Source organism: Onychomys torridus, chromosome 12 (genome assembly GCF_903995425.1).
Source record: "Onychomys torridus chromosome 12, mOncTor1.1, whole genome shotgun sequence".
Lineage (NCBI taxonomy): Eukaryota > Metazoa > Chordata > Mammalia > Rodentia > Cricetidae > Onychomys > Onychomys torridus.
In genome coordinates, this window is record NC_050454.1 from 8,858,767 (window position 1) to 8,881,709 (window position 22,943).

At 38.3% G+C, this 22,943-nt stretch overlaps 1 protein-coding gene across 3 annotated transcripts in view; it reads right to left on the reverse strand.

Annotated features, from left to right (window-relative positions):
- Fgf12 (fibroblast growth factor 12) overlaps positions 1-22,943 on the reverse strand; it is a 522,828-nt gene that overhangs the window by 21,323 nt on the left and 478,562 nt on the right. For all 3 annotated transcript variants that reach the window (XM_036203272.1, XM_036203271.1, XM_036203269.1), the window contains one exon: positions 113-311. In XM_036203272.1, coding sequence (XP_036059165.1) covers positions 113-311 — 199 coding nt within the window. The remainder of the gene's footprint in view (positions 1-112; positions 312-22,943) is intronic.

Sequence of the window (22,943 nt, forward strand, 5' to 3'; positions counted from 1 at the left end):
AATCTTTGCTCCATCATTTCACTTCAGGCAGAGCCTACAGAACAGGAGACAAAAGGTACCATTCCCAACACATAGATCAGGGTCCAAGGAAGAAAAGAAGTTGCTTTCATACCTTCAATAGGTTTTGGTACAAAATGAGATGAGGGCTTAGTTTTCTTCACTCTGTTCCCCTTCATGATTTGACCTTCTTTATTGAGTCCTAGAAACCATGCGCGGCCTGATTCCTGCTGGCGATACAGGGTTGAAGAATAGATCACATAGTAGTTTTCAAACACAGACTCCTTAAATTTGCATTCTGGGGTAAAAACATCCTGCAAAAATAAACACAGTAAATGAGGAAGGAATTAGTAAGTTATCAGCAATGGCTGCTTCCAGCCAATCTCAAACACAAACCTAGTGTTCAGGACAAGCCACAGGAATTTCATTTTTGCACCTATATAGAGAGTAATTGTACAAAATCAAAACTCAAGATTCTTTTTACAACAGGCTTTACTTCAGAGAAAACAACTGCTCAGATACAATCACTCACTGGAGGCTAAGGCCCTGAATAGGTCTAAAATCTTAGCAAGTAAAAATTTCTTATAAATCAGTGTTTGGTCAGTCCTCATTTTAGTGGCTGTTAGCTTGGACTTAAGTAGAACTTATCCCTAGGAACCAAAATCAAAAGGCCACCAAAGACAATACAGGCACACCAGATGTTTTTGAAGGGAATATTCTATACACACAAAAATCTATGACTCAGCAAAACTTGTTCCCTAAACTCATCAGTACGCTTTGATTGATACCTGTAGCTTTCCCTTTAATTCATTTAAAATGTGGCATACTTAATAATCAAAACTTAGATATAACAACCTTAGGAATAAGCAGTAGAAGAAAAATAGTCCTATTGAAGAATCCTCAATGAAACATAGAAGGGTGCTGTTATTCCAGGAAGAAATCTTAAGAACATCTACTTAAGTCTCATCTCTTAAGAAAATCAAAGTGCTAACAGTTAGTTAAAAGATGCATGAAAGAATAATTACAAGCCGATGCGAGAATCCTCTCTTAATTGTGTTATAATCTCAGACTCGCCTATCAGACTCACTGCTTCTGTTTCTAATGATGTATAATACAATTTTTTAATCAATACAATAAAATCCTATCTTAAAATATCAAAGAATAAAATGTATCTTTCTAAAGATAAAATACCTCTCCTTTTGAGATAAGCAAAAGAAAAACATGGTAGCATGTTATCCAGCTATTGGCAAGTAACCCCCCCCCCCCATGCCAACCCCCCTCATGCTACTCCCTCTTCCTTTCCAAACATGTTTGCCATCAAAAAGTCTTTGTCATCATGTCACTGCATGTTAGAATGTTTCCAGTGTGAAGCCTCACAATTCGGCACATTTACACACAGAATTCCATAAATGATGAACGTGTAAAAATAAAGCTGATAGATTCTTACAGTATGATCTATAAGAACCACATCCTTATAGATGACACTCCTAAGAGATAAACAAGCAGGAGGCTAGTGAAGGCTGTTAGTGCTAAAGATGCCACCGAAGGGACTCCTTGATTTGAAAATGACTTTCAAATGACTGAACAAAAATGATACTGAGAAAGTGGAAGCACAGTGATAGTAATAATAATACATTAACACTATTTACATTAAAACTAGAAACGAGAATTCTTAGAGTACTCTTGATTCTAAGAAATTATCCCGGTAATCTTGGAAATACATGACAATAAGATACTCTTAAATATGGTGGTGGTGGAAACTTCCCAGTTAAAAGTGTTGATTAGGATAAGAATGTGGAAAAAATTGTAACTCTCACACATTGCTGGTGGGAGCTTAGAATGCTGTAATAGATGAGAAAATAACCTGCATCTTCCCAAAAGAATAAACATACAGTTAGCAATGATCCACCCGTTCTACTTCTAGACATGTACCTATAGGAAGTGAAAACATGTCCATCAGAAAATGTATACATAAATGTTGATAGTAGTATTGTTTACAGAAACAACTCAAGTATCTATCAAAGGATGAGTAGATCTACAAAATGTGGCATAGCTGTATAATGTATTACTGTTCATTGATGAACATAATAGGATACTGATTCATATGACAATATAAATGAGCCTTAAAACCATTATGCTAAGTGGAACACAAAACCATTAGGCTCCATGATGCAAACGCTACGTGTTATTTGATTCCATTTATATGAAATATTACAACAGGGTTTGTAATATTGCATATAATGAGCAAACAATTTCAGAGGTGGGAAATAATGGATGTCAAGTGCTACCACGGAGTTGGAATAAAACAGAGAATGACTGCTTCCCTGGAGAGACAGAAATGAGTCGGAATTAAGTAGTTCTGATATTTGTGTAACTTTGTAGAAATACTAAAATCCACCAAACTATAAGTCTTTAAATGTGAATTTTATTGTATGTAAGTTATATTTCCATAAAAAAGAATGAGAGAAACAAATTGGCTGGAGAAGATGAGGGGAGAGAATAAAACCATTCTTACCTGGCAGCACTGGTCTTAACAATGCGTGCTCTTTATGACATCATATCCATACTACCAAGGAAGAGTCAAATCATTGCCAAGTATCAGGATTAAAGAAGGACAGATTCAATTAGTGAAAAATTACAAGGCTTTTCAGGTTTTGATGCTAGGCACTGAACCCAGGCCTTGTGTATACTAGGCAAGTGTCTGTTCTGAACTACATCCCCAGCCCAATAATGGTCTGTTTTTCAAACTGATGCACTCCCTGAACCAAGTTAAGATGAAAGGAAAAATGGCTTATTAAGCTGGATGTTTTAGAGGCTGAAAGGGATCGAGATAGATGATAGAAGAGAGAGAGACAGAAAAAGAACATTTCACAAAATGCAGAGCCAGAGACAGACATGGCTCTCCCAGTCCTTCTGAAGACCACACTTCTGGTTGACTTAAGGCACTCCCACTATGCTCCCCCTGTTAGCGGTCCCGCTACCTTCCCATATTGTCAGCCTGTAAGAAAACCAAGTTCCAGTTTTCTTGTAGAACTAAATTGAAAGATTTAGAAAAAGTTTAAATTTTGCTATTTTCTTTTAAAACTAGGCTGAGGAGTTGGGGAGAAGACTTAGTTTATAAAATGTTTGCTGTGCAAGCATGAGACACTATGAAAATGTTAGTGTTCGTATTCTTAGTCTGGATCAGCAGAGACAGAGGGATCTCTGAGACTTACTGACTAGCCAGTGCAGCTGAAATAGTGAGTGCCAGGTTTAGTGAGATTCCTACCTCAAAATATAACATGGAGATGTACATGGAAGAAACCTATCATTAACCTCTTACCACCACACAATGCCATTTATGAAAGTGCACTCACATACAATGTGCACTCACATGAATATGTATACACACAAACCCAAGATCACCAAGTAATTTCTGTGCTTTTATTTCTTCATCTATCTCAATACTAAATAAACACAACATTTTCCCTAGATGTTAAGGGGCTTTGAGATTTCAGGAAGAAACCTCATGTAATCAGGTATCCTTGGGCAATGATTTTCAGTTTAACCTCTACCATATAACTGTTATTTCAATTCCAACATACAGTTGGTCACCAATGAATTTATACTATATTTTCTATTACATTCTTTTTGTATAATAAAAACTAGAAATCTTGGAGTGCCTAGCAATTAAGACGGTGCTTCTAGCACTAATATATATTATGTTATGAGACTTCCAAGTAAGTGGCTAAAAACTGAATTCCATATCTTTCAAGTGAAAAAAGGAGACATTTCAAAGAAAAAGAGTTGATACAGATTGGACACAAGTTACAAACTTTAAGAATTTACACAGCCCATGTTGACATTATCCATGTGACAAAATGATTGTGTTCTGTCACATAACTAGCTATTAAATGCTGTGCTTTTGTCACACATTTGTATGGTGTCTATCATCCAGAAAAGCATGCACAAGCATACTTGAAACAAAGTACACAGTCATTTAAAAGTCTTTGGCCAAGACTTAGATGATCACATACATTCAGATGGATTCCAAGATTATTCAACGACTGTCCAGACTGACAGCACATCTTGTGTGCAGTGAAGACAATCTGGGAGCCAAAGGTGACAAGACCCTAGAATGCCTTGATCAGTACTGAAAACAGAGCCAAGGGCAGTATAATGAGGAAGAATTTTCCCTTTAGAAAATTCACATTGCAACTTGTGAATTTTTCCTATGTCTCTGATCCTAAGCTTTTAGCTTAATATTGAAATTACAGTGAAGTTTATAGAAACATGTTTTAATGAAGCAGAATCTCCCCACAAGTGCATCACGTATGTAGAATAGGGCAATGCTTTTGATACAACCCAATCAGTAATTTAACAATTATTCATTTATTAGAATATGAATTACTTCAGTAGAGTATGATAGACTGATAGTGTTCAGAAACAAATATTTATGACTTTGCTGTGCTTTGGTTCCACAGCCTTAGAAGCCTGTGACAAATCCTTCCCACCTTCTGAATATTTCTCCTGCCTAGCCTTGTTTTCAAAAGTTCAGAACATCCACCAAGCTCAATCCAGATGATGAATGAATACCAAATCATTCCCCAAATCCATGAAGTTCACCCAGTATCCCTCCCAAGATCTTCCCATCCCATCTGGTTCCAGTCTGACCCTATAGAATTCCAGATTCACATCTTCAAAGTGTATGCTGTACTTGAATTCCCTCTCATGTCAGACTTATTCATTTCCCTTTCTGATCTATGTGGGCTCTGACTTCCTATGTAGAAAACTGACCACTATTCCTTCTTGGCCAGGCTTTACTTGTGGCAGTACAGAGTTACTAGTTTCATTTAAATGCAGTTTCTTGGAAGAGGTGAATATCATGAAGAATAAGGAGGTGGAAATTCAGAGATTCTAATGAACATATGGAAAAAATGCTCTATCTTTTTTATTCATAATTGACCACACTGACGTAGTTCTCATCAAATGCCAGTTGCTGAACATGCTGCACTTCCTAACTGAACGATGATGATGAAATTCTCTTGATAGACCTATAGACCCATTGTGAGATGCTAGTCACAGTAACATTGGATGATGTTGGGTTTTCTCTCCTTCAGTTTCTCAAAGCCTTTACATATATTTTTGTAGTATTTAGTGTGTTGTCTGTGTCATCATGGTTTGTCCTCCTCCCATAGACCCACTACACTTCAGCTCACGGAACACTTTTCCTCAGCACATTTTACAAATCTCAACACATTTGGCAGTCATTTTATTCTTGTTTAAATAAATAAGAATTATTACACATCAGGGAAACAGTAATGAAAATATACAACAACATGAAAGTGACTGATGGAACAGAGTTGGTTGTGATATTTTAAACATGATATTTAATTTTGACTTAATTTTTTTCTTATCTATAAGTGAATAAAAAATTTTCATATTAAAATGTTATGAAATTAAGTAAGATATAGATATTACTTCCTAAAATTGCCTTTCAAAATGAAGATTTTCCTTCAACTTTACTAACAGATGATGCATACCATTTTAATGTCAGTAAAAAGCAGAGGCTACAGGTAAATACGATTCAAAATGAAAATCGAACACTTGAAAGCCACATAACATTCGTATTTTCCGTTGTCTCCAGCATACACACAAAACTTCCCATTTTCTCTTCTCAGCAACCACGTTTTACTCACTTTAAATGTTTGATTTTCTTGTGTGGGATGTTTTGAGACTCCAGACAGTCAATAAAGCTTGTCTTGAATCAGGAGATGGAACCAACAACCAGCTAACCAGAATTAGACCTAGAGAAGCCAGGAATTTGGATAGAGAAGACGTACAGGAAGGAAAGGGTAGGGACTGGAGGTTGTGCTTCCTTTTGGTTCTGGGACAAGGGAAGAGACATGTCTCTTGTGGTATCTCTGGCTAAAAAGCAAAGTCAGCTAGTTGCTACCGAACCTCTCTGAGCTAGTTTGCCAGCTCAGCTTTTGATTCCCGAGTTTTATTGATAAATAGAGCAAGACTTAATTTAAACCTACATATTACAGCCCCCAGACCAGAAGCTCCAGCCAATCCGTGGCTTGAGTGGCCAGTTGGGTGCTGACTGTGGGGCTGTGGGGCAGTAGTCAATAATTAAAATACTAGTAGATTCATGGGCAGCTGCTAAGCCAACAGAAAAACATCAGTTTACTAATAAAGAGCATAAAGTTCCTAAGTTAAAAGTGTCAATTTACAATTTCTTGTAATAGTGTTATCAACACATCAAATGAATAAAATAGAGACTCTTCCAAAATACTTGAGAAATGAATAGTAAACAATTTGATGAAAAATCATTTGGACTCCTAAACTTCTGGTGTATTGTCTACTGATAATTTTCCTTCTGACCTTTGGCGGATCAGTTAGCCTCCCTAAACCCCAAATGTTACCAACATAATGAGAAGATAAGATTTCTACAGACACAGGAATCACAAAAATCAAATTATATAACACCTATCTTTTGATACCTACCTGATTCCCTTTCACCAAATAGCATGATAATTTAAAATGTGTTTGTATTTTATTATTCTGCAAAAATGCATTAAAAGTATTGAAAGTGAATTAATTTGGTTTTTAGTTAAAGCCAAATCTTTTTGCAGTGGTAGGCACAGAAGCTAAGTATATACTAGACAGGTTTCTCTATCAGGAAGCTACAGCCCATTCTCATTATAATCTCTTCTGTTTCCCCTGGTTCTAACTATAACGTGTATACTTTTGAGCTCAGGTAAGAATCTGTGATTTGCAAAGCCATGTGTAGTTAACATGGTAAGATGACATTATTCTGCACATTCCTTCCTTCCTCTTTTTTAGCTGGTGTGATCATGAGATGAATAAGAAGTCACTGAATGCACAATCCTTGCCTTCCGGCCTCTGGTTTTCTTGCTGTTGTTCAGACACAAGGGGCTCATCTCTTTCCCCTTGTCCCTGACAACCTCTTCACTTCTTATGCATCCTAGTTACTACCTCAGAGAGACTGAGTACAGAAGCATCTTCTCAAACCGCTTTCCAATCTTTATCTTGATATTTCACTTTTCATGACATTGCCCAAGGTCATTGAAAAATATGGACCTTTTAAAGCATTAATAAGGGGGCATTGTGATTGTTGTATCCCCTGGATTCTCAATAAGTCTAGAAATAAAAAGTATTTAGTCAAAAGGATGAATTTGGTGAAAAGACATCCTGGGACTGACTCACTCAGCTATGCATTTCTAAGTTGTGTTCACAGTGAGGTCATTTGTCTTCTTGGGTGTTCATTTCCCACAATGTAAAATGTAACTGTCAAAATTAATCAATCACAGGTATATCGTATGTCTTCACCTCTGATGGGCTTACTATTCATACCAAAATTAATTTCAGGAATGTGAACAATTTCTATAAAGTATCATTTCGAAAGTAGTTCTAACCTCCTCAAGAAATGTTAGTATATTATTAAAATATCATGAGGAAAAATTTAACCAGAGAAAATAAGCTGTGATTATTTGAGCAGTTATGATAATTTTATGGTATTTAAAAATCACCTTCTTTCAAAGGCTCTTTTAGTTTGTATTTTCTTTTTTACTTTTCTGGTGAAAATCCCCCAAATAACTTTTTTTTTAAACCCATAGCTCAGGCTGGTCTCCACCTCTCAGTCTCAAGTGATACTCCTGGCTCAGCCTGCAAAGAAGAGGAATCAGAACCACATATCACTGTGCCTGGCCTCAAATTCTTAGAAAACTTTTAGCAAATGAAATCAACTCAGCTGTTTGTTATGTAGTACCGTTACTGAAACATGTGTAAGAAGGAAAGAAAACACAATTACTGGTAATCCTCATAAACTTGGTTTGTATCTAATGACTCCAGAGCAGATTCCTTCCACAGAGCCCTTTGGATATCTGGCTGTAAACTCTATGATCTGATTCGCTAACGGCTTTTTGATCCACAGGACTAGAAAATCTTAGTTTTGACTACAAGTTCAATGTTATAACTTAAAAAATAAATAAAAATATGGGAACCATTGTCTACATATGTTTTAGTCATCATTTTTTTACTGGAAAATTACTGAGAGTGGATTCCTTTAAAAATCAAGATTCCTTGTTAACTCCTTCTTTGCAGTGTCTGGTGAGACAGCAAAGTAAATGCACAGCACATGAAATAATGCTACCAGGGGCGCTGGAACAGCAACTTTGGAGGCAGTTAGACACGCATGTTTAAATTCCCACTGTTGTACCTTGATCCCATTTCTTGACTTCTCTGAAACACAGTTTCAACATCTATAAGTCAGAGCTAAACATCTCCTCCACTGTAAGGCTGCCACCATTACACAAGAGAAGGTAAGTGTGTCAGGCCTATTTCACCTGGCATTTCACACACTTTACCTCTCATTACAAGTTTTAGATGCTAACTGATGCCACAGATGAGCAGCAGACTAACTTACTTGGGGAATCTAAACACTGTCCTGTACATGCCTTAAAGTGTGAAGGGTGGACTGAAACTACCTTAGACAGGGTTCAATGTGGCCATCTATCTGCACAGTGCACATAGACTGCCATTGCCAGCTTCTCACCACCTCCTACTGAAGAGTTATACCCAAGGATACTTGATTAGCCTCCAGCAAGAATCCTCTAAGAATGAGGGGAATATGGGAAGGGAAAGGAAGTCCAGTGGGTGAGAGGATGTACATTTTATATCTTACATTTCACTGTTACCAGAATTGTTTCTACAAGTAGTTTAGAGGCAATGTATATCTATAATAGAGATTGGGCAAAGACAGAACAACAGAATATTTTCATGTAGCTAAAGGGATGCTGGGAATAAACAGGAGTTAAATTCTCACATTATAATGTACCCCGTGACCCACTTCTAAAAGTGCAGGTATGGAAACATGTGCAAAACAGATTATGCTGAAGATTTTATAATCATAGCAAAGGTGTTGGAAATGTCTAACTACTGAAAACATTCTATATGTTTATTCAAAGTGACAGTGATTGAGTAATATCAATGTTTTTCCACATAGCATACTGTATAGTTCTCAATGTGACTAAAACTGATCATTCTGCACTATTCTTGAAAGACCTCCAAAGACACAAAATAAAAATATCTTTATGAAACTAAAAAAGAGGCTTTCTGTAAATATGCATGTACTTGGGTATACAACCATGTGTATTAAACACACACAGTATAAACATATATTTGGGTATTTTTGTTAAATATATAAAGTATGTGTACATAAACCCAAATTAATACTTGCTAGTATTGTTCTTTGAAAAAGTCTACTGAAGGATGCCCACAGATAATGCTTGCCTCATGAGAAGAGATTTATCCGGTTAGAGAAGAGCTAAAAGAAACAGATTTTTTTGTAAATATGTATGTACTATATAATTGTGTGTATAGCTACTTCAAACAGCAAATTAATGAAAAAAATCAGGAGCCAGAAACCATTAATGTTCCAGTCATATATATCCTCCAGACTCCCTTGATGGAGTGCATTTACTAAGACCTAAGACATGGATGCTGAGGTGAAAACTTACTTCCCCATCTTCCGAATAGAAGCTTAGAGACTGTAAGAGTTTTCCAAATGATTCCCTGGCTCCATGGACAGAAATGAAACTGTTTTGTGGAAATTATCGCACAATTCCGGCACTCAAACTGAAGGAGGTGGATTGCTAAGGGTCCAAGGCCAAGCTGTTTAGCAGGCTACCCTGAGCTGAATGGCAGGACTGCATAAAAGTAAAAACAAAACAACACCTAAAAGACCAAAGTTAAAAAAAATTGTTGAAAGATCAGTGGATATTCCATTAAATGAGTGCCACAAAATAAGCTAGATAAATTGAGGGAAAATAAGAATAAATCTTTTATCAGAGGAATTTAGACTTTAGTAAAAGGAATATATATTGAAAACAAAATACTCCTTGTGATGACTGCTGTTGGTTGTCAAGTTGATTATATCTGGAATGAACTTCAGTCCAGAAGTGGAGGGTGCCCCTGTGCCCTTGTGATATGGATCTTGAGTTGAGAAGACACACCTTTAATCTGGGCCACACCTTTTTCTGGAAGCCATATAAGGAAAGTGGAAGAAGGAAGGATTTGTCCTTCTTTGACAGAGTGCACCTTGATAAAATGTCCAATGGAGCCTTGAAGCCTACTTCTTTGAGATTTTAGCATCTACAGAAGACCAGCTGAGACACTCAGCCTTGTGAGAGTGAGCAACTACAAGATTCTTGTACTCCCCATTCCAGCTTGCAATTGTTGGATTAGGTGGACTGTAATTCATTTAGTCATTTAAATAAATAAGATTCATTCTGTAAGTTCTGTGACTCTGGAGAACCCTGAATAACATATTCTCTTATTTGAATTTTGATTATTTCATTCAGTAGACATTCCAAGATTTGAATTGCCCTTAGTTTTCAGTGGACTCCATGATCCTCTTCCAAGAATATCTAAGTTTATTTCAAATCTTGAGTTTCTGAAATACAATGATATTTCACCTGTGGTAACTGAGTAAAAGTATTTGTATTTGAGGAAATGTGTCACCAGAGGTATGACATATAACTACTCTATTAGTTACTTTTCTATTTCTATAATAAAACATAATGGCCTAGGCAACTCATAGAAGGGGGGGTGGTTATTTTGGACTTACAGTTTAGAGCAGTAAGAGTCTACCAAGGAGAGCTGCTAACAGGGAGTGGAACCAGACCAAAGCTCAATAGAGTTGGTGATCCGGAGTGTTTTAATAGACATGGAAATGCAGAGTTTAGAGTTTGCCCAGATGGTTTTGGGTCTTGCATTGGTTCAGTATTTCCTTGTTATGCTCCCTTTCCTGCAGTTTAGAATGGTAATGTATAATGTAATAACATTATATGTTGGAAGTATATGATCTGCTTTTTGATTTTGATTTTTACAGGTGATTACAGTTAAAAGATTGCAGGAATCTCAGAACAGACTTTGAACTTTGGACTTTGAAACATCCTTGAGACTTTGATAGACTATGAGGACTTTTGAAGTTGGACTCAGTGCATTTTGCATTATGGCATTGTCACAAGCTTATGGGGGCCAGGAAGAGGCATGTGATAGTTTGAATATAACTAGACCCCATATTCTCATAGGGAGTGGCACTATTAGGAGGTGTGGCTTTGTTGGAGTGGCTATGGAGGAAGTGTTGGAGGAAGTGTGTTATAAGGGAGCAGGCTTTGAGGTTTCCTTTCAGGATACCATCCACTGTCTCAGTTGACTTCCTGTTGCCTGCAAGATGTAGGACTCTTAGCTATTGTTTAAACACCGTGTCTGCCGGCATGCCTCCGTGCTCCCCACATGATGATAATAAACTGAACATCTGGAACTGTAAGCAAGCTACCTCAAGTAAATACTTTCGTTACAGTAGTTGCCATAGTCATGGTGTCTTTTCACAGCAACAGGAAACCCTAAGTAAGACAGAGTCCATCACTATGGGGAAGAACTGTAGCACTAAGCATGGGGGAAGGAACATCTGAGAACTCACTCCTCCAACCACAAAGCCTGCCCCCAGTGACATCCTTACTTCAGCAAGGAGCCATACCTCCTAAACCTACCCAAACCGTGCCACCAACTGAGGAATAATTAGTCAGATACCTGTGAATATAGGGTCATGTTATTCAGACCACCACAAGTGTGTCCCATAATTGAAGGGACACAGCTCCAGAACTCGGCATGCGCACTCTTTAGGTTTAAATACAGTGTCCCAGAAGTGACTGCAACTCCAGGTGAGTGACTGTAGTGAGGAAGAAATTCAGGACATGGCTGCTGCTGCTGCTGCTGCTGGGAAGGTGAAGGCCAGAGGAACATGGCACAGAGCACCTGAGATAGAGGATGTCTAGAATGCTGCTATCAAGTACAACAGACACCACAGATCCTTTTTTTCTTGTTTGTTTGGGCATTTGGGAAGAAAGAAAGATTATATTTTTAAAAAGCAGGAAAGCAAAGGAATCCTGGGAACAGATGTAGACCTGACATTCTACTCTAAGAGTGCTGTTCACCTACACCTTACAGACATGCTCTGAGCTGGTGACGTCAAGCCTGCATGTGCTGTCACATCAACCACTTCCACGTCCATAGCCTGAACAGAATCTGCTAGACAAACAGTTCTGATGGCACTGCAAAGCTGGAGCTCTGTTTAAAAAGGTTAAAAAAAAAAATCTCCCGTGACACATCTTGCTGTGATGATGAGTCCTCTGCACAGAAATTCAAAGTAAACACATTTACCCACACAAAGGAATTGGGAGAAAGGAGCCTGGCTCACTTTGTGCTTTTCTGTGAAGTCCTCCTGGGTTATGGAGTAGCATTTCACTCTCTTGTGATTTTTGACAAGCTTTCATAAAGACAAAGAGATTGCAAACATATTTGTTTGATTTCATAAAAGATGCTAAACACAAAGGAAGTTCTTAGATCTGTCTTTATGATGAGCAAAAGGATTCTTAGAATTTAGACCTGAGAATTTTAGAGTTGAGGAAAGCAAGGCTGGGCAGGGGGAAGAAATGACCCAACCAGGGCCACAGGGTTGGCTAATTGAAGAGTTGGGGTCAGAGCCCAGTGTCCAGTCCAGAGATGCACGCCAGCATGCCACTCTGGTGCTTTGGTTGAGTTTTGCTCTTGCACAGATTAGCAATGGCTAGGACTTACAATTGTATTTCAATTAATTAGATGTTCTTGACCAGTGAACTTCAATTCATGTAATAGTTGTTACTTTGATTAACTGCAACAGTGAGCATTTTGTTTCAGGCCACTCTTATTGTAGGTAGCAAAATTTTCCTTGTATGGTTTGGTAAAGCAAACTTACATGAAGTATGAGGACACAAAAATATTACAAGGGGTGATCATTTTATGTAAATTAGGTAAAGAGAGAACAGGTTTGATGGATGATCTTACTAGGGATGGTTAATGGATTAAAAAAATCATTTCCAAAGTAGAATCGGCATTTCTGAACAGAGAGAAACCTGAATAAAAGGCAAGGACAGGCTCAACCACTGTCACACTGCAACCTAAGAGTCTAATAAATGCACATTCTAAGTTCCACTCATTTGTCCTCATGTGACTACCTTGTCAGTGTGTGTGTGTGTGTGTGTGTGTAAACATGTGAAGGTCAGACATTGATCTTGGTGAAGCCCTCTACCACTCTGAACCTTATTTTTTTGAGATAAGATCTCTCATCAAACTTGGAGTTGACAGATTTGGCAAGGTTAGCTGGTAGGTGAGCTTTGGGGTTTCTTCTGCCTCTGCTTCCCTAGTGCTAAGATTCCAGGTAGATGCAGGTATACCCAGAATTTTATGTGGGTTCTGGGAAGCCCAAACTCGGGTCCCCATGGTTGTGTGGCAGGAACTTCGGTGACTAAGCTATCCTCTCACCATCCCTACAGTGTAATATTTTCTCTAGAACCTTTCCTACAGTGTAATTTTCTCTAGAACCTTTCCTACAGTGTAATTTTCTCTAGAACCTTTCCTACAGTGTAATTTTCTCTAGAACCTTTCCTACAGTGTAATTTTCTCTAGAACCATCTCTACAGTGTAATTTTCTCTAGAACCATCCCTACAGTGTATTTTCTCTAGAACCTTTCCTACAGTGTAATTTCTCTAGAACCATCCCTACAGTGGATTTTTCTCTAGAAAACCATCGGTTGATAAGTCTCTTCTTGGAGCATCATCTTAAACACTGTTAAAAATGGTGGTCAAATGTCACATTCCTCCAAATGTGCATGTTTCTCTCTCTTCCCATTAACACAGTGTTTGCCTACAGATTCATGCAAATATGATTCAGACTTGTGTGGATTTTATCTATGCCCTCTTTCTTTAGCCTAAGACTACTGCTAAACAGCTAATGTATGTACATCGGTCTTTCGTCTTTTACCCCATGGTAATTTGGTTACAATTTGCGTATTTGTATTTCATTTGCTGTTGCTGCTGCTGGGATTTCATGTGAAGTGTGTCCTCAAAGCTCTGTCTGTATGACAGCTTCACCTGTTTTCCCAGACCTTCTTCATAATCAACTCCCCGAGCAGTATCTCCGACCTTGAAGACCGTTCTCCCATCTTTGGACTCCGTCACAGAGCTCTATTTGTGTCTTTCTGACTATAACAACACCTTAATACTTCATGTGTTTTTACAATGAGGACCTCACTAAGCACAACTTGTTTGAACCTTTGTTTCAATTCACAGTATCTGGCTACAGCAGCTCCTGCATAGCTGTGGAGGAGTGGATAAGCTTGGCCTATGCCAAATGTCCAGGGTAATTTGACAATGTGGCTCAGGTAATGGGTCACCAAGCCCAATACAGAGGGGTTCCATAGCTAAGCTTCCATTGGACAACTTCTGGAACTAAGCAACAAAATTCAAAATTGAGCCCAAATATTTGCATTTTCATTCTTGAAGTATTTTTAATTGAACTTTTTAAAAATTATTATTTATTTTTTTTATTATGTGTTTTAATTTTATACATCAGCCATGGGTTCCCCTGTCCTCCCCCATCCCGCCCCCACTCCCACCTCCCCCCCAGCCCCTCCCCTCCATTCCCATGTCCTCCAGGACCAAGACACACTGGGGGATTCATTTAAACCTGGTGGATTCAGTACAGGCAGGTCCTGTCCTCCTCCTTCCTGGCTGAGCATGTGTCCCTGTGTAAGCCCAAGGTTGTAAACAGCCAGCTCATGCACTAAGGACAGTACCTGGTCCCACAGCCTGGGTGCCTCCCAAACAGATCAAGCTATTCAATTGTCTCACTTATCCAGAGGGCCTGATCTAGCTAGGGGCTCCACAGCCGTTGATTCATAATTCAAGTGCTTTCTTTCGATTGGCTATTTGTCCCTGTGCTTTTTGCAATCTTGGATTCAACAATTCATGCTCTTGCAGTCCCTCCTCTTTCTCGACTGTTGGACACCTGGAGCTCCACCTGGGGCCTGGCTGAGGATCTCTGCATCCACTTCCATCAGTTATTGGATGAGAGTTCCAAGATGACTGTTAGGGTGTTTAGTCATCTGAACACCAGTCTAGGTCAGATCAGGCTTTCTCTTGACCATTGCTAGCAGTCAACAGAGGATATATCATTGTGGATTTCTGTGGACCTCTCAAGCACTCTGCCTTTTCCTGTTCTCATGTGGTCTTCATTTATCATGGTCTGTTATTCCTCATTCTCCCTTTCTGTTCTTGATCCAGCTGGGATCTCCTGCTCCCCTAAGCTTTCTTTCCTTCAATTCTTGCCCTTCATTACTCCCACTGTCGTCCAGGTTGTTCATGTAGATCTCATCCATTTCTCTGTCATTGGTGATCCCTGGGTCTTTCCTAGGGTCCCGTTTTCTAGGTAGCCTCCCTGGAGTTGTGTAGCAGTCTAGTCATCTTTGTTTTACATCTAATATCCTCCTATGAGTGAGTACATACCATGTTGGAGCGATCAGGAATACAGGGAACATACCTAAACATAATAAAGGCAATCTACAGCAAACCAACAGCCAACATCAAATTAAATGGAGAGAAACTCAAAGCAATATAACTAAAATCAGGAACAAGGCAAGGCTGTCCCCTCTCCCCATACTTATTCATTATAGTACTTGAAGTTCTAGCTAGAGCTATAAGACAACATAAAGAGATTAAGGGGATACAAATTGGAAAGGAAGAAGTCAAGCTCTCCCTATTTGCAGATGACATGATAGTATACATGAGTGACCCCAAAAATTCAACCAAGGAACTGCTACAGCTAATAAAAAACCTTCAGCATAGCAGGATACAAGATCAACTCAAAAAAATCAGTAGCCCTCGTATATACAATAGACAAACAGGCTGAGAAGGAAATTAGAGATATATCACCCTTTACAATAGCCACAAATGATATAAAATACCTTGGGGATACTCTAAGCATGTGAAAGACCTATATAACAAGAACTTTAAGTCCCTGAAAAAAGAAATTGAAGAAGATGTCAGAAAATGGAAAGATCTCCGATGCTCATGGATAGGCAAGATTAACATAGCAAAAATGGCGATCTTACCAAGAGCAATATACAGATTCAACGCAATTCCCATCAAATTACCAACACAATTCTTCACAGATATGGAAAGAATAATACACAACTTCATATGGAAAAACAAAAAACCCAGGACAGTAAAAAGAATCCTGTACAATAAAACAACCTCTGGAGGCATCACAGTCCCCAACCTCAAGCTCTACTATAGAGCTACCGTAATAAAAACAGCTTGGTACTGGCATAAAAACTGACATGTGGACCAATGGAATCGAATTGAAGACCCTGACATTAACCCGCACACCTATGAACATATAATTTTTGACAAAGAAGCCAAAAATGTACAATGGAAAAGAGAAAGCATCTTCAACAAACGGTGCTGGCATAACTGGATGTCAATGTGTAGAAGGCTGCAAATAGATCAATATCTGTCACCATGCACAAAACTTAAGTCCAAGTGGATCAAAGACCTCAACATAAATCCAGTTACTCTGAACCTGATAGAAGAGAAAGTAGGAAGTACTCTTGAATGCATTGGCACCAGAGATCACTTTCTAAATATCACACCAGTAGCACAGACACTGAGAGAAAAAATCAAATCAATGGGACCTGTTGAAACTGAGAAGCTTTTGTAATGAAGGACACAGTCACCAAGACAAAGCGACAGCCTACAGAATGGGAAAAGGTATTCACCAACCCCACATCTGACAGAGGGCTTATATCCAGAATATATAAAGAACTCAAGAAATTAGACATCAAAATGCCCAACAGTCCAATTAAGAAATGGGCTATAGAACTAAACAGAGAACTCTCCACAGAGGAAGTTCAAATGGCTGAAAGACATTTAAGGAAATGCTCAACATCCCTAATTATCCGGGAAATGCAAATCAAAATGACTCTGAGATACCCCTACACCTGTCAGAAAGGCTAAGATCAAAAACTCAGAAGACAGCTTATGCTGGAGAGGATGTGGAGCAAGGGGAACTCTCCTTCACTGCTGATGGGAATGCAAGCTTGTACAGCCACTTTGGAAATCAATATGGCGCTTCCTTAGAAAATTGGGAATCCATCTCCCCCAAGACCCAGCTATAGCACTCTTGGGCATATACCCAAGGAATGCTCAATCATACCACAAGGGCATTTGCTCAGCTATGTTCATATCAGCATTGTTTGTAATAGCCAGAACCTGGAAACAACCTAGATGCCCTTCAACTGAAGAATGGATAAAGAAAATATGGTACATATACACAATGGAGTACTACTCAGCAGAGAAAACAATGACATCATGAGTTTTGCAGGCAAATGGATGGATCTAGAAAAAATCATCCTGAGTGAGGTAACCCAGACTCAGAAGGACAAACATGGTATGTACTCACTCATAGGAGGATTTTAACTGAACTTTAAAAGTTGTATCTAGCCATCAATGAATAAATATTGCAACACTTAAAAAGTAACAACTTATTGTTTGAGAATGTATTAACTTTACTCAAAAAGAAAAAAAAAACACTTAAATATAAACAGAAATATCCATTCTCTTGGATTCCACAGCACCCCAGAAAAAATACATGTTTGAATCAGTATTTTTTCTGTGTTGGCTTACAAAAGATAATGACTTCATGTCAGAATCCCTAAAAAAGGTTATTTCTCTCTTGAATTGAGAACCAATTACATACTGATTAAATATATTTTAATTTTACAAACAGATATTAATGTACATTATTCACAGCATGTAAATGTTGCTCTTGGCCTTGGAGAATGAACACAGAGACCTGAATAAGAATCATTCAACACTAAAATACAACATTTTGTACCCTGAAATGTCTCCATATACCTACCACTCTACATAAAATCTGACATAAAATGTCATTTGATAGATAGTGAAGTGTATGTACATGACTTTGTCATGTAGAGGTCTGGCACATATCCAGCAAACTCGTATCAGGAATAGCAACTTAATTCTTTAAATAAATTTACTCTGACAGTCATTTTGGTGAAATAAATGCATAAGCTAATTCTGCTTTAGTTTAATAACTGTAAAAACTATCAGTTCCCCTCCAAGAAGCCTGTCTACTATTTCAAGTCATCTTGGGAGAGGGAGAATTAGTCTCTCCCAGAGATGGGCCCCCAAACTGGATTACCCAATACTAAGTGGATAGTCTTGAAATCATATGTACATAGCAATGAAAATAGACTGAGCAGGTTTTACTTATATGTTTATGCACACGTATGTAATAGTAATAATGATAATAAATAATAATAATAAAGAAGCCATTGATTTACGAGGTAGTGAGGGGGATTGGGAAGAGTTGGAGGAAGAGGACATGGGAGGAAATGAAGGGAGGGAAGGAAAGGGGGAAGTAATGCAATTGGATTTTAATTTAGAAAAACAAAACAAAAATTTAAAAAGGTATCAGGTCCATTTTTCCCCCCACTGTGGAACATTACTTTATAGGAGAAAGGAACAATTCTGTTTCATTTCCTGTGGTAACATTTTTTTTTTTGCTCTCTATAAAAATATACTAAAACATTAGGTTGGTGGTTTGAAATACATTTGACAAGCATTGTTTAATATGGACCACATCTTCTGATAAGCTTACACTGTTTACTTGTCTCCCACTTCAGTTCCAAAGTTTGGCTCTCAATCTCTGATATGCAGTTGACCTTTGCCCTTTCAGGCTGCTCCTGAAATGTGCCAATGTGTTTAATCACAGAGAGTTTTCAGTTAGATATTTTAAATTTCCTTTCTCCTTTGTATATGTCTGGCTTAACAGAGATAATGATGAAAGAAAGTGAAGAGTTGTTTTTTTTGTTTTTTGTTTTTTGTTTTTTTTTGTTTTTTCTAAACCAGACACCATTGTTTTGTAAAATGGAAAGTCAACTGCGGTCGAATGTTCTAGTGAGAAGCCAAGTGGCAATGTGTCACAGCATCTCACCAATTTAGCTTGTACTCAGGATGAACAGAGTCCAACCATTTTCTCTAATAGAATCAGCATGCAAATTCCCAGCATTCAGCTTTTGAAAAGCTGTGCTGAAAATTACTGTGTAGGAGAACAGAACAATATGGGAAGAAGATATTATGTTAGACTCCACAAGTTTCTGACGCATATAGTCAGTGGTGTTTGAGCAAAGGTAAACATCTATTTAGAATATCTGTTGATTTCTTACACATTGATCAAACTATAAGCAATGTATCTGCCTGTAGTCTATATTTCCTTGTAGTCAATATATATAATTGTTTACATATATTGTATATGTAAAATGGATACAGACAGGTCAGGTAGGAAGAGAAAAGGGTTACTGTGAGGTTTACAAAGTAGTATACATTGTATTTAGTTCCAGGGTAGTCACTGGCATAACCATATAATAGATGTAATATTTCAGTTAACATCTAATAATCTGATCATTTTCTAACATAGTTTAATAATATATCCATGTTCTGATGGCTTTTTTGGATGACATAAAACTAAGTGTCTAATGGAGTAAAACAGTTGGTGGCATTATGAAGCATGAGATTGTAGGCTTCCTTCATGAATGAAGAGGGAGATGTAGATGACCCTTGAAGAATGTTTAAACTTCAGTAGATAGCTAGTGAAAGCAGAGAAAAGGAGGGGGAAAGACAGGAAAGGAAAGGAGGAAACGGGATGGAAAGTGGATTGGTCACTTTTTATCAGCAACTGTAAGTCACCCAGGGTTGATTTCTGGCAACTGAAGAGCAGCAGAAGGTGAGTATTGGAGCCAGAAGATCATGAGTTTGAGGCTAGCCTATACTACATAACAAAACAGCCCAAATTAAGCAAATGCAAAGGTAGCATCGCCATGAACTAAGAGAAGAGAATTGGATGATGATGATGATGATGATGATGATGATGATGATGATGTGTGTGTGTGTGTGTGTGTGTGTGTGTGAAAGAGAGGGGGGGGGGAGAGAGAGAGAGAGAGAGAGAGAGAGAGAGAGAGAGAGAGAGAGAGAGAGAGAATGTAGACATTCCTTTCCAATTCCAACCGTGGAGTCATCCCTGTGAAGCTGACAGCTTGAGGTTTTCCAAGGAGGGTGAAAGATGTACTTATTCAACCATCTGACAAACTGCTTTAGTGTCCAGTAATAAGTATATGATGTTATAACTTAATAATCATGACACCCCATGAATGAAATCTAGAGTTTAAGTCACTAATGAGGGGGCTTGACTTCAGAGGCAGAAATTCTAAGTGTAGTTCTTCGTGTTGTATACTCCACATCACCAAGTCATTTAGGAGAACATTATTCTGACCTTCCCAAAGGTTACTATGGCATTAAGACTAAAATTATGCACGTATTTTCTTCTCAATTTTAAGTGTTTTCCTGAGGATGCATTTAACCTCCAATTCCATAATGCGGCCACTAGGTGGGGTAGTGGTGATTGGTTCCAATGGCCTTCAGTAGATATCGCCAAAGGCAGTTATGGGTCCATGATTTTCCTTTCTCTTTTCTTTTCATTTTTCTTTAAAAAAAAATGCAATGGGCAACTAAGATCTAAGCTTCCAGAGTAAGCGTTCAGAAGTAATTATGCGGCACATGATACCTGGATTAAAATACATTTTCTGAGGGGTAGAACAAAGCAAAAGAAAACCTAGGGCTTTGATTTAAAACACTGGGTTTTATGTCTGCCTGCGCCATTTGTTAGTTGGGTAAAAGCCAGCATGCTTCCTGATTTCTATGTGCCACCGTTTTATCACATCAACAGTTCAATCATCACACTCATTTAAAATTTTTGATAGAAGATAAATGAAGCCATGTGTTGCAATGTGCTTTGGAAAGAACAATTGGTAACTACCCAGATATAACCCATGAGTGTTTGATTTAATCCTAGCAATATTATTTTCAAGTTCATAAGATTTCACATAGAAATCTGATTTCTCAGTTCTCATTAAAAGTCTGAAATTCAGGCAACATTAGATCCTCATTCTTCCTACCTAGGAGTTAGCTGAAGGCCTCTGTCCCTTCCCCTCAGTCCTTGGGTGTACCAGCTCTGGTTAGAAGCTCACCCAGGGCTCTGATGCATTAATGTCAATGAGACTACATAAGCACTTTCATCCCAGCTGACAGCTCTTGAGCATAGGTCTCCTGACCTCTTGTGCCTTGTTGAAACTGTCCAGGAGGACTTCCAGAGTCTCCTTGCTTTCCCTGTTTGCTCTTCTGCCTCCCTTCCATGCTTAGAGGAATCCCAAGAAGCAAGAAAACACAAATTCCATCATCTCTATAGGAACTGACCTTCTCTTCTGTGACACAATCATACTTTTCTATTCCAAAATTACAGAAAAACCAGTAGTGTCCAAACAATAATCACTCAGTTATCATGTTCATTTACTTAGGTCATAATTATATTGAAAATGTAATGTTGGCATCTGTTTTCTCCTCTTCCCTCTATTATAGACAGAATTATGCATGGCATTAAAAAAATTCTATATTGACGCTGAACCCCAGTACTTCAGAATGTGACTGTGTTTTGAAATAGGGCCTTTAAAGAAGCACTCACACACGCACACTAACTGGAGGCTGTTAGGGTGAATGTCAAATCCCTCTGACCAGTACGTTCTTAAAAAGAGGAAATTTGAACAGTCATAGAGACAAGTGTACACACATGCACTGAGAGATTCAGGGAAGGAGCAGCAAAAGGGTGGCCACCTGAAAATGAAGGAGAGAGGCTACAGAGGAAGCTGGCCCTGCAGCTACAGGGATCTTGAACTTCATGGAGCTCCAAGATGATCAACAAATAAATTTCTGTTGTATACATAACTTAGGCTGTTCTAGTTTGTGACAACACCAAACAGGACTTGATATAAAGCCTTTTGTATTTGAAAGGTAGGAAAGGAAGGAGTTACAGAAGCCTAAAACATGGAAGGTTGAAGAAAAATGGGGATAAAAACGAGAAGGAAGAGCCATGGAAACCCCTGAAACACATAGTCAGTGAGAATAAGGAATAGAGAATTTTTAAAAAGAAGTCTTGAGAAAGAGGAAGAATTTAGATCATTTTGAATTTACATTGGCTAGGCTTGCCATTGTTATCCATATATTTCTTCAGAATCAAATACAATGGTTTAAGCTCTATAGTTGTAACATGAATACAATGTATTTCGATAACAAGCAAACTGACACATCTTTTACAGGGTAAATCTGGAATAGTGTTTTATGCTATAAGAATTTCCATCAATAATTATTTTAAAGGAAAAATGATTAATTGGTGGAAATTTAGTCTTGTGTTGCAGTCCCAGTATTCAACCTGAAAGCAGATGGTTGCTCCAATGACAGTCATGTCACTACTGGACCAGTGCGTACACCCAGCAAGCAGGTTGGTATGGTAGCTTATAGACTTCATAGCTAGGTAAAACCACCCATGACTTTCTTTCTCTAGCAGCCTGCACAGTAATGTAAGAACTAGCCAGCAAGCTGAAGGCTTCTAGCACAATTCCAGTTTGACTGTACTGTATCCTACAACAAATGGCTGTTTTCTTTCAGCAAAAAGCTCTTATCATCTAGTTCTGATGGCCAGCCAAGAACAATGATAATAGCTTGTATTGTTCTGGTAGTCCCTGGGGCCTCGTGGACCCACAACTCATAAGGAGGTAGGTATCCCACATACAGCCCTGAGATGTTTCTTTAATAACCAGTGGTGTCTGGGAGCTGTGTTATCTACCTATACAGGGCACCTCCCTTCATATATGCTTTTAAAATTATTTTTTAAATTAATTTGAAAAATAGTAGGTGCCATAGGGCCTTTTCATACACAGTTAGTTTTGGCAAACTCTGCCCCCAAAGACTTATCTCCCCCAACCTGCTTGCTCATCCCTAATTAAACCTTCTCCTCAAGGATCCCTTCCTCCAGCTTTCATATTACATGATACCAGAAAATGATTGCAGCATCCCAGCAGGAATGAAGATTCTAAAGAGGTCACTGTGTCTCTCATTTAGCTCTGAGCCAATACATTCAAAAGACTGGA